This window comes from Solanum pennellii, chromosome 7 (assembly GCF_001406875.1).
Source record: "Solanum pennellii chromosome 7, SPENNV200".
NCBI lineage: Eukaryota > Viridiplantae > Streptophyta > Magnoliopsida > Solanales > Solanaceae > Solanum > Solanum pennellii.
The window spans coordinates 2,959,772-2,977,152 of record NC_028643.1 but is presented as its reverse complement, the minus strand read 5'-3'; the positions used below and the strand labels follow the sequence as shown (position 1 = coordinate 2,977,152).

The 17,381-nt window shown below is 35.3% G+C and overlaps 2 protein-coding genes across 2 annotated transcripts; one reads left to right on the top strand and one right to left on the bottom strand.

Moving 5' to 3' along the window:
- The first annotated feature begins 3,406 nt into the window (after positions 1–3,406).
- LOC107026373 (transcription factor MYB82-like) lies at positions 3,407–4,571 on the top strand. Its single transcript, XM_015227322.2, has 3 exons — positions 3,407–3,592; positions 3,680–3,809; positions 3,911–4,571. Exons 1-3 carry the CDS (start codon positions 3,466–3,468, stop codon positions 4,287–4,289), a joined length of 636 nt encoding a protein of 211 aa, XP_015082808.1. The 5' UTR covers positions 3,407–3,465; the 3' UTR covers positions 4,290–4,571.
- Positions 4,572–4,688: 117 nt separating this feature from the next.
- LOC107026371 (TBC1 domain family member 15-like) lies at positions 4,689–17,174 on the bottom strand. The gene is made up of 16 exons (XM_015227320.2): positions 16,976–17,174; positions 15,891–16,064; positions 15,206–15,257; positions 14,982–15,089; positions 13,071–13,155; positions 12,652–12,706; positions 12,163–12,552; positions 11,626–11,688; positions 10,546–10,611; positions 10,065–10,163; positions 9,710–9,820; positions 8,455–8,526; positions 8,139–8,255; positions 7,131–7,280; positions 6,201–6,301; positions 4,689–5,154 (listed from the first exon to the last, which is right to left on the bottom strand). Exons 1-16 carry the CDS (start codon positions 17,036–17,038, stop codon positions 4,824–4,826), a joined length of 2,037 nt encoding a protein of 678 aa, XP_015082806.1. The 5' UTR covers positions 17,039–17,174; the 3' UTR covers positions 4,689–4,823.
- Between the last annotated feature and the right edge of the window lie 207 nt (positions 17,175–17,381).

Sequence of the window (17,381 nt, the reverse complement as noted above, 5' to 3'; positions counted from 1 at the left end):
TATATATATATATATATATATATATATATATATCGAGTTGTTAGGATAGTTTCGTTCATGAGATAAGGTAGGATATTTTGTAATTAAACTTGAGATGAAATTAGCCACTAAAATGAAAAAATTAGGATAGACTACCTATATTAGACACCCTTAGAATACAATCCTCGAATCATGCGTGAATACAAAATATTTAGTACACCAAACTGTCTTTTTTTCGTATGTGTAGAGATAAGAGGGGAGTTTGTAGGTGACCTTATTATTGTCTCATGAATTATAAAGTATGAAGATAATTTGCATTGCAATTTATATAACCCTAACACTAAAACAATGATGATGAACCAAAAGGAACAAATAGCAAGAGGAAATAAGAGATGATGGATAATATCAACTTGTGTGCAAATACCTACTATTTTACACTAATACAAATATCAAGTAATTATGTCCATCAAAACTTAAGCATATGATTATAAATAGAAAAAAATCAAGTTTGACCTCTTGTCCTTATTTGAATACCACACTTGCTTAAAAATAAACTTTGCAAAGCTATTACTTTCTCTCTCCCAATTTATGCGACTTATTTTTTTTGTAGTAAGTTTTAAAAAAATGACATTACAATTTGACTATAAAATGTCCATTTTATCCTTTGTGAAATGATTTGCAGTCACCCAAATTCCAATCATTCATTTTAGACCACAAACTTTAAAAATCTTCATTTCTTTTTTAAACTTCATTTCATGCCAAATCAAACTATCTCACATAAAATAAAAATGATAGGAATATAAAGATTATGAATTAACGCTTCTAAACAAGAATCTAGAGTAAGCTAGAAACAAGACATGCGCTCACCGTCCGCTTATCAAAGGATAATGGATGGGAATTAATCCAAATTTATGGAATGAGAACCCCCAAGAGGGGAGGCAATTGGAGTTCAATCAAGAACAGTATTCAAAGCACTTTAAGGTTGATGATTGGCGCATTATGCCCTCATGGGTTCAATCATTTTCACTTTTGGCACCTTTTAGAATTGCCCAATGTCCCATTCCCTCTTCCATGTGTTTTTCACTTCTTCCAAGATCATCATAATTCATATCAATATTAGTACAAGACATATATATATATATATATGTATATGTATCTTTGGTTCCTATCACGTTTTGAGCTGGCATAATAGTACTATCCCTTCAAAAAATTTAGCTGGAAAGAGTTACTTGTACCTACCAAAAAAAATGAAGTATGACCTAATGTGAACTTTTGCCAATAAGGACCAATACATGAAATATTTTGGCTAAGACCGGCAACTAAACATTCCCATCTACTCAACTTTGCAACAACAATTAATTTGTGAAGGATAACTTCAAATAGCCCTAGGATTAAATTATAGTGTCACTTAATTTATTGTTTGGTTGACAAGTTCGAAATAATTTATCCCAAGATTAATAATTAGTACTGACATAACTTATCCCTTCCCTTGGGTGGTCGTAATCCAGGAATAACTTATCCCGAAATGAATTGACTAAATGACAAAGACATCCCTTTAAACACTTTTTATACATTACTTTTCACATTGGGTAATAGGCTAATATATATGTTGTTCTTAAGATTTATAAATCAAACACTCAATAAAAAATAATCTCAATATAACTTATCCCATCATAACTTGAATTCAAACCAAACAAATCCGTAAAAGAAATAGAAAAACTGATCATTAAAGATATCACAGTTTTCAGATTATATTTCTAGCACGTCTTAATAGCTAGAATGTCAAAGTTAGCTGATAAACATCAAGGACTAGTTTGGTTGTGGGTTAGAAGGTGATTTGTTTATGCATTAAAATTAGTATAATAAATACTGTATTTGGTTACACTTTAGTTGATTCAACACAACAAATAAGTTGTTTTTGTTTACCGGTTTACAATTCTGCTTAACTAATATATGTACAAGTTATGAAAAAATTTATGTATTATTTTATGCAGGACAAAATGTGGAATAACTGGTACATGAATGACGAGGACTAACAAATCTCTATAGAACTAATAATGCATTACTACTACATCATTAACTCTAACCAAACCGTTGAAAAACACTTTGAAATTGAAATTGATTTTATAAATAAGCAATTATGTGTTTTGATAATTAGTCCTTATAGTTATGAACAAAACAATAGAAGAGCATATGTACAAGGAGAAGCACGAACAAAGAAAATGAAATGGAGAGGAAGATAGGATTTTTTTTTTTTAAACAAGGGAAACCCACAATCGCTACCCTTTGAATGCTCACAAGTTAAAATCCCCACTCCTATGCAATAGCTCGCAAACCACATAGGAGAGGTAACCCGCACTAGGCAAGCCTAGTGCAACAAGCTCAACCCAGGCAAACCCCTTGATGTCGCTGGCAAGGGATTTCGAACGCCAATATAAAAGTCTCAAACTCAAATCACTGGGCTACCCCCAAGGATGGGCTAGGAGTTCTGCTTTAGGAAGAGTTTTATAAAAACTATGTTATTAAATATAAATAGTAAAATACTTCGTCAAATCTAAGAGTTCTTATACCCTGAAAGCCATAAGCAGGAGTCATCAACTTATGGTTTTTGATTGATATTAACTCATAAGCACTTGGGTGTTAAACAAAAATGTAAATAAGTACATATAAACTAATTTGACCATACGACACCCGAAAAGGGTGTCTCTTATGATGCTTCAAATGGTTGTCTGAAGTGCAAGGGATAAACTCGGACTCAGCTAGGATAGCTAGGATAGACAGTCGTAATGTTTTGATACATTCTACCGTTGTTACGCCGCCCTTCAAGAATATACTCCTAATAAGAAAGGGCTTCACAAATCAAATATGCTTCCACAAACAGGAAAGGCACTATACATTAGTGATTAGACAACTTTTAGTACCATACTAACTTTGAACATACGGATGAAAACCCCTAATCATGACATAACATTGCAAATGATGATCTTTTGTTTGTTTTCATTGCAAAATGATACTATACTTGAAAGGGTAATCCTTCATGTCTGTTCAAAGTCTATTAACTTTCCACCATATACACAATGCACCACAAAAGAAGTCTTTAATTATCAGTTTTTTTCTAATTTCCTCTTCCCACGTAGGACTTGGTGAAAGGTATACCCAGATGAGTTAGCATCTTTGTGAATGGCTTTTAGTGGTATGAAAGTGGAACACACACACAAAGGGCTTTCAATGTCAGGTAGTACAAAAGATATCAAAATTGAGGGCCCTCAACTTCAACACATAGTAATCCAAAAGTAAAGAATTTTAAATTCCATCATCATTGTTTCAAGAGTGAGTAAGACATAAGCCCAACCCCAACCCACACACCTCATCCCCCCCTCCATCCCCTCCAAAATAAAATAAAATTTATCTATATATTTAAATACCACTCATTTCCTATTTTACTACACAAAAAGGTTAACGGGAGAGAGGAAGAGAAAAAGTGCAATGAAGGATAAAGAAGTTAAAACAAGAATGAAGAGAGGATTTTGGAAACCTGAGGAGGACTTGATATTGAAGAATTGCGTCGAGACTCATGGAGAGGGAAACTGGGCTACCATTTCTGAGAAGTCAGGTATACTTCAAAACGTTTAAGTCTAATAGCAAGTTATAACTTTAGTTACTCTGATATATAGAGCTAACGTTTCAATATCCTTCTTAGGCTTAATGAGGAGTGGTAAGAGCTGCAGGCTAAGGTGGAAAAATTACCTCAGACCAAACATCAAGCGAGGAATGATGTCAGAAGATGAAAAAGACCTCATCATCAGACTCCACAAGCTTCTTGGCAACCGGTTACTGTTTTTCCCCTGCTTTCCTGCTAATACAACATGAATAAATAATTGATACATTCGTGCCTTTTTGTTATACTTATCTCACTTCGTTTTTGGTACAGATGGTCGCTAATTGCTGGTAGGCTACCTGGAAGAACAGACAATGAAGTTAAGAACTTCTGGAACACACATTTGAACAACAAGAGATCATGTAGAGGCAAAAAGAAGCATGTAAAGTCCAAGGAGGCGAATACTCAAAGCACACAAGGCAAAATGCAAGAGTACCCTGCTGAGACAGTAAGCAACCAAGAAGTGGCCACCAAAACAGCTTTAGATTCATGGATAGAAGAAATGCAGGACTTACTATCACCTCCGACAATGAATAACGTGCCATTTCTCGAAGATGAGCCTTTTATTCCCATATTGGATGACATTGTCTTGCTTGAAGCATTCACAAGTACTGGCAAAGAAACGTGGAATGAGATTCAGCCATTCCTTTAGAAGTCTGTTGTAGTATTTCTCTATCGCATCCTTCACATAAGCGCACAATTTCCGCTAGTGCCATGAGTAGTTAACAACTCCCATGCTAGCGGTTTCGGATTTGAGCTTGTGCTTCATCTGCCTGAAAATGTCATGAGCTTATTTGCGAAACCAAATTATGCATGTATCAAGAGGTCAGAAATGAATAGATCTCCCTTTTTCTAAGTATCAGCTTCCTCCTCAACTGTCAATTCCAACTAAGTGAAGAAAAGTAATGAACCAGATATCAGCTATTCCTGTTGCAAAAGCTAGCTATCTGGTTTTCAATTCTTATTCGCATTGGTGTAGCAACAAACTTCAAATTTGAAATAAATTTAAGGAACAGTGAAATAAGATTTCAATACAAGGGCAGAAACATGGTGAATAAAGTTAAAGATCTCCAGTAAAAAAATAAAAAAATATTCTGATTATCAGAATCCATATATACACTGAAAAGAATATCACACTGATTGCCAAGGTCATACGTCAATTTATGAAATTTAAATCCAGAACAGGTTACAGTATATCATCATCATCCTGTTGATTGTACATTGAAGTAATCTCAAATGGTAATGAAGGTGGAGTTCCAGGAGGGATGCAAGCTTCACCATTTTCACCGGCACATATGCACAAAGCCTCAGCTTCCCTGAGGGTAGCATCGAGGTTAATATGACCACTTAGCTCATTGATAAATTTTAGCAGTGTGTCAAAATCCATCTCTTCTCCTATTATTTTACTGCGGTGTCTTCTCAGAATTGCAACACAGACATACAGATGAAGATGCTCGCTCAAATAATGTGTCCATAAGACCTCCCACAACCGCATTGTTTTCTCAAAGTCAAATTCCCTATAAAAGGCAACATATCAACTTAAAGGGAATAAACATTCGATTTAGTTCAATTTGAAGTCTGACAGCCTAAACTAGAAGTAACATAAGATTTGACAAAATGATAGCTGCATCAAGATATTCAAATTACTAAAATTATCATACTTTGTTGATGTGAAATCAAACATTCTTTTATGCCTTTGTTTGCTCTTATCCTCCCATCCTCAGAGAGAGGGATGCTGGGAAGAAAGGGTCACACCCATAATCTTAATGCTTTTAAGGACCACAATCATGATTCCTTCCGGGGAAATGTCAAACGGATTTCTACAAGTGAAAAACTTTAGAAATGTCATTGTTTTGTAGTTCTGAAAAATATCCATGAATGGAGGCCTTCTTTTTGGTGAATGTCGAAGGAATGGATAAAACCTAATAGAGTGAATTTAGTTAGACTTCCACACATTTTTTTCGTAATTCTTTTTGAAATTGAACTCGATGGACAATTGATCTGCCCCTCTACCCTTCTCCACTTTATGCCAGGCTTTATCTATAGCAGAGTTCGAATCTGTAACGTATGCCTAATTCATGCATCACATGCTATGCTCTTATCACTACACCAAATCCCTGAACATTAATATGAGAAGGGATCTTTTCCTTCAGTTCTCAAGGTCATGTGAATTGTTCAAGGATCAATGGACAAAAAGAGAACTAGCTGTCATATACATGATAAACGAAAGATTTTTACACTAAAATGGGAGTGAGCACTCAACAGGGAGGCGAGAGTTCATACTTCCCAGTATGAAATAAAAGAGAAACAAGTCTGGAATTTGGCTTTTAATTCAAGGCTATCTCAAAATCACACCAAGGTCAGAAATTTTTTGACATATTAGTCATATTCATCGCATAATCTAATTTCTATTTTAGATATTGAATTAGCATAGTTTAACTGAAAAATGAAAATAGTACAAGTTTGTTTTAAAGATGGGATCCACAAATGATCTGTCAATACACAAGCGCATAATATGCTGGCTGCTAGCAGACACAGAATTTTAAGGAGTAGAACTGCTTGCCTTTTGAATTGTATAAGAACCCAGCGAAAGCAGAAAAAATAATTCAAGCAGTCCTTCTGTTGGAAGTAATTATGCAAAGGATTGTCCAATAACTCCACCAACTGCATAGCCCAGTAATTTGTGCATCAGATTTTTGACAGCAAACATATACTTATCAGCCAGATATGGTGAAATCTACAAATCAAGAATCTTTTTTAACAGCAAAAGGATAAGAAGGGATGGAAACGCCAGGGCTTCAAGAAAAAACAAAATGACAGCACTAAAAAACACATTAGCCGTAAAATGAGTCGTTTCTAAATAGGCAGGCATGTTTAGGTCGTCATTGGAAGGATACCATTTGTCTGACACCTAATCCTTCAATCAGAAAATTGTCCTGCCAATAAAGAGTCTTGCATCGCTTCATGACCTACTGTAGAGTTAATAGCAACATTATGGATTTGTCAGCAGTTAATGGTGGATCATTTGGGATTTATTTGCAACCAGTGTTTTTTTCATTAGCATGTACCAATTACCATGGCATGCTATAGTTGTGTTAATAGCCTCAGAATAAGAAAGGAAACAATAATCACGATGCTCTTATGCAGATTACAGACAGAGTGTCCTCTCTTGCATTGTCCCATAACAAGTGAGTTGTGGGTATATGTTTATATTATTCTATTTCTGCATACCAATTTTTTAATTGAATTCTTAGAGCTCTTTGCTTTTTTGGTCACCTAAAGGTAGCTACCAATACATAATTAATTCATGAAACTTTGGTACAACAAAACCATTGAACAAAGGAAGCATCTTTACACAAAAAACAAGAACGAATCACTGTACACAAAGTATAAAACTGAGTAGTAAAAAAAACAAAAAAACTGTGCCTGTGTGTGGGGATGGGGGGTTGAGAAGCTGGCAAGTAAAATGAAACCACAGACACACAGAAAGAACCTTTGACAATGCAAAAAGCTGAGAATGCACTCCGTTCTGGTCACGATTAAAATTTGGTCCAAGTCGCTCCATCAAAGCCACAAAGCACCAAAACGATTGTGATTCATCTCCCATCACATACAATATTGGTGAAAGAAGATCACTCATACCCTACAAGTCAAGAGAATAAAAGAGTTCAACAAAAAGTTATCAACCAAGAAAGAAAAGGAGCTTGCACCAAGTTGTAAACAGCATACTGGAGCACAAAGGCACCAACAGCATAGATCAATCATAGAAAGCATGATTCCACCAGTATCATCCACTAAGAATTGAATTCTCTAGAGAGACATTACATATAAAAGGGAAACAGAGTAATCTCAGGTTGGTAATATGAGATACTATAATTTGCATTATGTGAGACCATTTCTTTGACTAAAAGTGTGACAATTGCTTCCGAAAAGATTGAATAGAAGGTAAACAATTAGGACATTGGATAGTAATTATGTGAGTTACCAAAAAACCTGCATAAGAACATCATTATTACGCTGCTACCTTTTTATTTTAAATAAAGGTGGTGTCGGGACCAGACAACCAGCTCTCACACACCTTAATCTACAAGATATTTGCTACCTCACACCAACACATGTACCGGGTAACTCTGTGCACCATGGTTTAGGCAGCAGGTTTTCCGAAGAAATAAAATTCTCAGTTTGAATGCATAGTCTCTTGTTAAAAAATATTCTGAATCTTATTATTTTATTTCACACCATTATACTACCAAAAAACAGGGATCTATCTCTGCAGAAAACTAACAACAAGGTTGGACTAGGTGCTGCCTAGATAGACAATGTTTCAAGGTCAAATCTCCCTATGGTGAAACAGAACATCGAAGAGAAAGAAAAAGAGAAAGGGAGGCAGGAAGCCTGAAGATTTTCAATGTTTGAGAAATCGGAAAAATCATGCACCTGGCTGATTTAATTTTGCATGAGCATATAAGCATATAGCGACCAATAAATGTAACGCAGTTACCTGACAGTAACCCAGGTCAAAGTTGTAGAATGAGTAAGTGAGCAGTATGTCACGCAAGCACTTCACATTAGAATTATCATCCCCATCATAGAATGGAATTGACCTATCAGTCCTAACCTTCAAGATCAATTTAAAGAAAAAGGAAAAGGGAAGAAGAGAAATAAGAAGTGTCATAATTTTACAATAACCAAAATAATAGTTACAAAAGTAAGACTGGTAGTTAATGGCTCAGATGTGAAGAGCTGCATACTGGCTCTCAACCTCTCTTATGGAAGTCATTTGTAGGCCCAAAAGGCTGGACTAATTCGATACTTACCACATCTTTTTCAATAAGAGCTTTCCTTTCTCTGAATTTTGTAAATCTCTTAGCCTGCTCTTTAGTGATGCTCTGCATAAACAGATTCAACATAAACATGAATATTTAAAGCTTAGTTTTACCAAAAAGACCTCAAAGCCATTTTCTTATCATCGGTCCTCTCTGGAGGAGAGAAAAATAGGGGAACTAATTTACCATAAGGAACAGGAAAGCACAACTCCACAACAAAATGATTTGATTCTTTTAACCCTGTAAATACTGGTCTTTGGAGAAAAGAAAAATTGGGGGGCTCGACTTCCCTAGAGGAATATCAGAAGTAAAACTCCCAAAAATATATGACTCAAGTCCTTTAACCCAGAAGAGTACTACAGATTGTTAAACACTTAGAACAAACTTTCAGAAGATAATTATCTCCAAGCTCCTTCATGTCCTATTTCAAGAATACCAACGCTAACACATAAAAATACTGCTACTATCCCTACGAATATCTATTCGCCGTTTCAATATTTAATTTATCATTGGCATCATATAATTCTAGTAGAGACTAGGGATGGCAGTATTCACATGAAATCTGAGATAAAATCATTCTGTGTCAACTGAAGGACAAAGCTAGAGATATCAAAAGAGAAAATAGAAACACTGAAACCTAACAGCATCATGATGATGGTAACAAGAATCTCATCAGTTTGCAATGAGCTAAATATAAGATGGTAGCTTATTCAACAATTTTAATCACTGAAGGCATTTAGAGTGTGTTTGGTATGAGGGAGAATAGAAAATGTTTTTCAATTTTCTCATGTTTGGTTGATCAAAATATTTTGGAGAACATTTTCTCTAGGAAACAAGCTCCTTAAATTTGAGGAAACGACTTCTCTAAGGGAAGTAGGGAAAAAAGTTCCAGCAGTGACATTCTAAGTTCATTAACTCCTCCCAACCCACCCAACATCCCCAATTCCCATCCCACCCACAATCACCACCCGAACTCCTACTCCATACCCCATCCTGCGCACACGGTGTTTTGCTAGATTACGTCTAAATGCTCCTGGGATAATATTTTTTTGCTTATTTATGGAAAACTAGAAGCACACTTATTTTCCAACAGAACATTTTCTAGGAAAATATTATCCATGGAAAATGTTCTCTCCCATACCAAACACACCCCAATCGAACGAAATAAACTAATAGGGGTTTAGAAGGAAACAGAAATTTCCTGGGTCCCAACCCCGGAAAAAGGTCTAGAGAGAGCTACACAAACCTTCCACTGGTTTTTTATTGTTTCATACTCTGACTTTCTGATAGACGCGAGATATTCCCTCTCGGCATAAGTTGAATCATACGAATGATATCCCAACAGAAATCTCCAGACCTGGAACCACAACGACAAACAGAAGTATATTATTCCTACTTAGACAGATCATGAGAGGGGTACACTACTAAAAAAGCTGGATTTTAGTGACGGACAAAATTACATAGCTAAACAACATATCCGTTGCTAAGCCTCTTTAACGACGAATTTTTGTTAGATACAAGCGAAATAATGACGGACTAGCGACGAAATTGGTAGCTAATTCCGGTTTTTTTAGTAGTGGTAGATCGCTACAAGAACATACCTCTTTCCTCAGACCTTTCTCCACACCGCCGTAAAAGATCCTCTTTCTTAGTGCCTGCGAGTCTACGATCCTACCTTCAGAGTCCAAAAAGGTGGACCACTGTGGAAAAACATAATGAAGTAAGGGATGTGGACATTAGTTGCAAAAGCCACACACAATAATACACTAAATAACCACAGGCTCCACTAAATAATGAAGTAGGCCTATTTATTTTCTTGAGTCAAGCATGTGGAAACTTGATAATAGGTTGCACTGAGACTTAAAAACCTACGTTGATTTCATATCAAATAGTGTGATCACCTCATTTAGAAATTTAAGATTGCAAAAAGGGGATATTTCTACCTAGTTAGTTAAGCCTGCAACAACAAAATAAGATGGACCTGAGCTTCTGGCTGAAAAGGCTCACTTGACCTAGCACTGGCATGATGCCAACAGTTCAAAAATGTTTCCTTAAAATCATTAACAATGACAAGTCTTATACCTCTTTTGATCCCAACGGAGGCTGGCGCGGTTTTCCCCATACTAGTGATAATTTGTCATAGTCATACTGCAGAAGAAAGAAAAAGTGTTGATGAACCTGTCACACACACCCTAAATTCACTTACTAACTTCTAGGAAGAAATATAGAGAGAGAAATAGGGGGCATATTTCTAAAATAACTCAGGCTGTTGAGCTAGATATAAATTAAGTAGCCTAGACAAAAAATGGTTATTTGAAAAACTCTCTCAAGCATAATAGTTCAAGGACTTTTTCTAAATTACAACTGTTATTAAGGTTAGCAGTCATTACAGCAACTGAAGGGTAGTAGCTCTGAAATATGTCAAGTACTTCATCCACCCATAATACCTGAACAGGGTTTTGATTTGCTTATTATACTTCTAAGATATTAGTTGTCTATAAAAATTGATTTCTATGGATTTTACCTGGAAGCAATTATAAAATACTACGTGACCAAAAAAAAGAAATGCAGTTTTAACTTCATAATAATATAAAGAAAAGATGGTATGGTCCAGTCCAGTCTACAGCTACAGGTAGTATCCAGATGGTGCAACTTCATTCATCATTTTCAGATTGATTCATTTTAGAAGAATTTCGTCGTCTAAACTTAGTTCCATGAATAACCCATAGATCTTTGTTGAAGTATGTGACCATCTCATATAAAACTTAAGTTGTTAGAGAGAATACATTTTTAATTATATTGTGTCTTGATGCACCTCCACAAGTGTAGGCCTGATTCTTTGTAATGGGCCAAACATATGGCCTATATTTTTGCTTTTTGGTGGCAGTGAGATTTGAAACTAGGACCTTCTTGTCAGCTCCAATAACCATGTTTAAGTGCGGGACCATCTCATTTAAAAGTTGAAATTGTTAGAGAGAGTACACTTATTTTGATGAACAATAAGAAAGAATAGGTAAAAACTTCAGTTTAACATATCTTGGTGGACGAATCTTTCATATCCAACAAAAGCTGAAAACTAGTAGGTTTTTATCTACAGACACCAGTTACAAGAAGTTAATAACATGCTCAACAAGTCAAATTGTTCCTCAGTTATGAACAGACCTCTAAATTTTCATCGCGCATTGCAGCTTCTTCATTCTTATTATGTTTCTCACAAGAACTTTCCTGTTTAAAGATAGAGAAGAACGTCAGAACAGTCCTATGATTAAGTTGATTATACATCCAAAAACGCTACTTTGCTGGACTATTCTTATATGGTTTTGAGTACAGTTGACAATGAACTGAGGCAGTTCATTCATTCTCTGAACCCAAGAATAAATCATGTCAACAGCCTTGCCACTTCTCAATTGGAGCACCAGAAAACTTTTAAACCAAGAAATAATTCCATTTTATTTTTATTTTTTGAAAAAGAGTAGTTCCATTTCATATCATCTTGCAGTTTTTGTATTACTAAATCTTATCAAAGTATAAGTGCAGAGTTCTCCTTGTTGACTAACCAAATCAAAGTCCCACTCCCTTAAAAATTTAAATGCACAAATACGAACTGAGGTCAGGACCATCATCTTCTACGCCAGGGGCTTTCAAAAGGAAAATTAAACTAATCCAGAAAGAGGAGTGGAGTACATGTGAGATTCTTACCTCGGACGAATTTGCAGGCACATGAACATCTTCAAGCGGCTTGTGAACATCATTAGATTCAACAACAGAAGAGTAATTATTTGTTTTTTTGTCATGCTTCTTCATTGCATTAGAAATGAAACCATCACCATGAGCTTCACGAAGAAATTGAGATTTTGTTTCACGTGCAAATCTGGTGACAAGAGAAAATTTCTCCAGTACTTGAATAGATAAATGTCGAGGATCATTATGTTTTTGTCTTTCCCTGCCATTTTGTTGAATAACTGCGGAGTTCTTATCAAGGGCTTCACCGTCTGTCCGACTGAATGAAGATTTACTAGGTGCAATAGATGAAGTTGGACTGTTGGCAACAGAAAGGGCCCCCGGAAGCTCCAAGGAAGAGAGAGTTCTCTGTAACAATCATATCAAAGTAGGTGGAAGTGTGAATCTGTGAAGGAGAACTTGAGCAGTTGTTAAAGCTAAAAGAATTTTAAATGACATTAGCTGCACCTGGAGCGGATCTTGTAAGTCATTGACAAGAAATATATTTGCATCTTCAGCTGACCTGTAAGTACCCTTCACTAGTGAGAAAGGAAATCCTTCCAATAATCTCCCATCCACCAAAGAACCTCTCAATGTGATTAAATAATATGACTAATGGTTTGTTAATTCTTATTGAATGTTACATTATTCATCAAGCATCAATCCATGTGTGAGTTTTCTTGCTCTGATTTCTACCTTCTCATTTGTATCTCACATAAAAGATAAGATGGAAAATAAAGGGATTTTGGATCCAAATTGCAATGAAGAATCACCCAGAAAGAAAAAGATAACACATAAATCTGTGAAATTTGATTAAATAATCCATTTAGAATGTTATTGAAATCACAAAGCTGATTCCTAAAAGAAGAACAAGTAACTGAACTCACCTCACAAGAAAAACATATTGCTTTATTGTTGCTAGAAACTCCTTGAGACCTCCATTGTAAAAATAAAATGGAGGAAATGCTAGTCCTGCATAAGAAACAATATATTCAAAATCAACAAGTTGGTACTACGGGGAAGTTAAAAGGACCTACCAGGAACAGCAGGGTAATATAAACCATGCATGTAACTGATCAAAATAATATACAAATAAAGTCATGCATGAAACCTTTGAAGCTAGATAGAACAAAAGATGTATACCGATCAAGAATACATATATGTCTATATAAAATGATGCACAAGCTAAATTGATTGACAAAAAACATCACGATTTCCGGGAAATGATGAGTAGTATATCATGCCTATATCAATCAGTAGGATTACCAAAAGGGACCTAAAACATCATGATATCATAACAAATTATTGAAACTAGATGGATCAACAGCTAAGATTTTCCAAAATTACACTCAGGTGAAGGATTGCCATGAAACTTATACCTACTCAGAAACTCGACTCCACCCCTTGCATACCATGGCTTAAAGAGCAATTTTGACTCCACCCCTACCTTCCAAATACTTCCCGTAGTTCTTCTTATGCTTCACAAAAGTTGCCTACCACAGTCCATAACACTGCCATGAATCATACTGTGTTTCAAATCTTGCTCAATGGACCAAAGTATCTAGGAGCAATTGATTCCTACTCTAGCTTCTTATTCCCAATAGTAGTTCTCTTAGCCTTTGAACTATCCAAGAATCATAATATTGTGATAGCAAATGTATTCATGGAAATTCATTATCAAATGAGACAGTACAAAAACTGTAATATTTACACCAAAATCTGCTTCATTTTTTTTTTGAAATCGGTAACATTGTATATTCCTCATAAGACAGTACAAAAACTGTAATATTTACATCATGTACTTCAAATCCTACTATCTTTTACTAAATTGAGTCTAGTACATCAATTATGGACATAGTATCATTTAAGTATAATTGATTACACCAAAAACAAAGTAGCATAAGACAAATTAGCTGACTTTTTGCATACTATTCTCTATACTATCAAAAGCTATAGAGTTCCTTTCCTTCCATATTGCACACCATATACTAGCTGGGACAATCTTCCATCTGTCTCTGTTCTTGGATTGCTTTCCTGCTTCCTCCCAACTCCAGATTGCTCCTGTGATCTTGGCAGGCATGGTCCATGATATACCCTTAAGATACAGGAATAACCTCCATAGTTGGCCAGTGATCTTGCAGTGAGAAAGAGACGGTTAACTATCTCACCAGTTTCCCCACAAAAGAAACATCTAGAACATAATGGTACCCCCCTCCTCTTTAAGTTGTCTTGAATTAGTCCAACTTCTTTGGCTAACAACCAGACAAAACATTCCACTTTGAGTGGGATTTTTGACTTCCAGATTCCTCTCCATAGCCAGTGACTTTGAGGCTGACTGGGTTGGTTTGCTTATCTTAAATGATTTCTCCAGAAGAAGTACTTTCAAAACGCAGTAGCTAAGCCAAATATCTTAACTCTCAAAAGTAAGTACAAAAAGAAGCACTTCTATTTTTCCAAAAAAAGTTAACCAAACAAGCTATCAATGATGCCACATGAAGAGCTTTGATGGATTATCTCAGCATATAATATCAGTGGACTTACTATTTCCAAAGTTATCAAGAAATTATATCATGTGTGAGCTGAGAAATTGGGTACTGAAGCCACACTAGCATGCAGGGAATAATTATCAATTTAGAAAGTAGAAGTGATCTATTTCCAAAAGAGTTGCAAAGAGAATAGCAAGTAAACTAACTTCTCACAAACAAAAACAAGGAAAGGTTGAACTATTCGACGAATACAACACTTCAAAATCCCTGGTATTGAACAGAAGGACTTATGAAATACGCATGACTACGTACCTGACGACAATACTACAATAGCATACTGCCAACCCAAAGTAGGCGTGTGTCTACGGATTGAGCGAATATCCGAGAAAGGCACTGCTCTTATTGTATAGAGACTTTTATCTGAACCAAGATATATAAAAAAAATAACCATTACTGATTAGGTGACACAACCTTTTTTTTTGCATAAAATCATTGTTCTTTTGTTTGGGTCATAATAAAGATAACTTGAGGCCAACCTTTTTCAGACAGCCTTGCACTTGAGCTTTGCCCTTCATACGGAATCCAAGTCTGTCGCAGATAAAATCAATAGCTCAGTTAATAAACAGAACCAAGTGATATTTGCTACTATAGTAACAACACCCCCCAAAACCCACAAACACACACACATACAACAAAAATTCATCATCCTAGTTTCATGGGAAGGAAAGGAAAGGGAAATAAAATTAAGTTACAAAGAGGAAGGCAATAGAAAAGATAAAATGCGCATATCTGGTCAATGTACCAGACCGTGTTAGTTTGTAAGGAAATTTAGTTCCATTTTCACCCACGATTCCAAGAGGTTATCGGTCTATTCTACGAGCAAAATATTAATGGACACCTATATATTAACCCTATTATTTATATTCAGTAAGTAATATTAGCCTTGCTACATATAACTGTATTTCACTCTTTAAACCAAATGTCATTTAAAGAAATACCCGAACATTAAGCACTTTGCACATCCATTTGCATTTTGAACTTCAATTTCACCTCACACCTTATACTTTGATACTCAAATTATGGCAGGCAAAAACGTAGTAAGCTTTAAATCATGTATGCCATAAAAGAGTAATGATCCAACAGCAATTATTAAACCTACATTTGAAAACTGATTCACACATAAAAACAAGTCTAACAAAGCAAAAATAATTCTACTTATACCATTGACAGAGAACCTCCTTGCTTGATCAGCTTCAGCCGGCCTCTAATCCTCTCCCATGCATGTTGAGTCGGGTGTATCGCCACATTATCTTTAAAATACACTATTTCAGCACCAACTTGTTCACTGGATGAATTCCGATTACTATTACCACCCCTAGTCATACTTTCAGAACCCTAATACACACCAGAAAGAAAAAACCAAAAAAACTAGTTACCAAATCACAACAAAGAAGGATAATAAACAGCTTCAACTTTTGAACAATTAATAAACTATCTATTAAATAAGAACAACGAGATCAACCGCCGCAATCAAGCTACTTAATCAATCAAACATCATAAGCGAAGTTTAACTTCATCAAATTTACAGTAAATTCTGCAATTTAAATTTGAGTTAGTTACGGATATTTTTGAAATCTATTAAATATACTCAAATATAGTAGCAACAAGTCAATAGCGATAAATAATAGACAGCAATTTGCATAAGGCAACGAGATGATCTGCAATTGAAATTTCTAACTTGTTGCATCGAAGTAGTCAAACTATCACGAAATTAAACTCCAATAGAATGGAAATTTATCTACAGAAATGCAGCATAAGAACTACATACATATACTATTAAGCGAAATCAATGATCTCAACACTCGTAATCAAATCTCCAAAGATCACACATCACAAACAAAAGCTAAGTTCATCAATTACAACAGTAACGTTCGAGTTTCACGAAACGGACAAACTAGTAGCAATCAATAAAAATGTGAACAAAAACGATGAGCGAATAAAATTTGAAGTCTAAAATGCGGAAGAGGTAATTTGGGACGGAGATAACTGAATTTGAAAATTGATCCAAATAAATAGAGATGTGCAGCATAAGAACTAGATGCATATACTTAAGAATCAACAATTAGCATATACAGTACTACTATTAAACGAAATCCAGGAGCTCAATACTCGTGATCAAAACTCAAAAAATCGCACATCACAAACACAAAACTAAGCTCATCAATAAATTCAACAAACGCTCCGGTGAGTAAAATTGAAGAGAGTGGAAATAGCGCAGAGGTAATTTTGAGAAGGAAATAGCTTACTTGTTGCATAGAATCAGCGTAATCGGCGTCGTCTGAGAGATCGTGGAGGTCAAATTCAAGCATCGCCGGCGACGGCTAACTGGCTGGCTGCTGCTGTGGATACGTTGAAGTAGACAGGTAGTATTAGGTGAGTAAGGAAGAAGATTCGATAAACGGAGAAAGAGTCTTCAACTTTTTACTTCTTAAAAGTTTTTACCACACCGGAATGTAGACATTTTAAAATTTTATGGGATTAAGTTTTTAATTCAAGTTGGTATTTTATAAGTTATTTTTAATTTAAATTAGGATTTTTGGAGATTATTTAACACTAAACTTATACGTCTATATAAAGGGTTTCTCTTGAAATATAAATATTAAAAATTTCATAAAGAGATCAAGATTTAAAATATTTCGTAAATTGATGAAA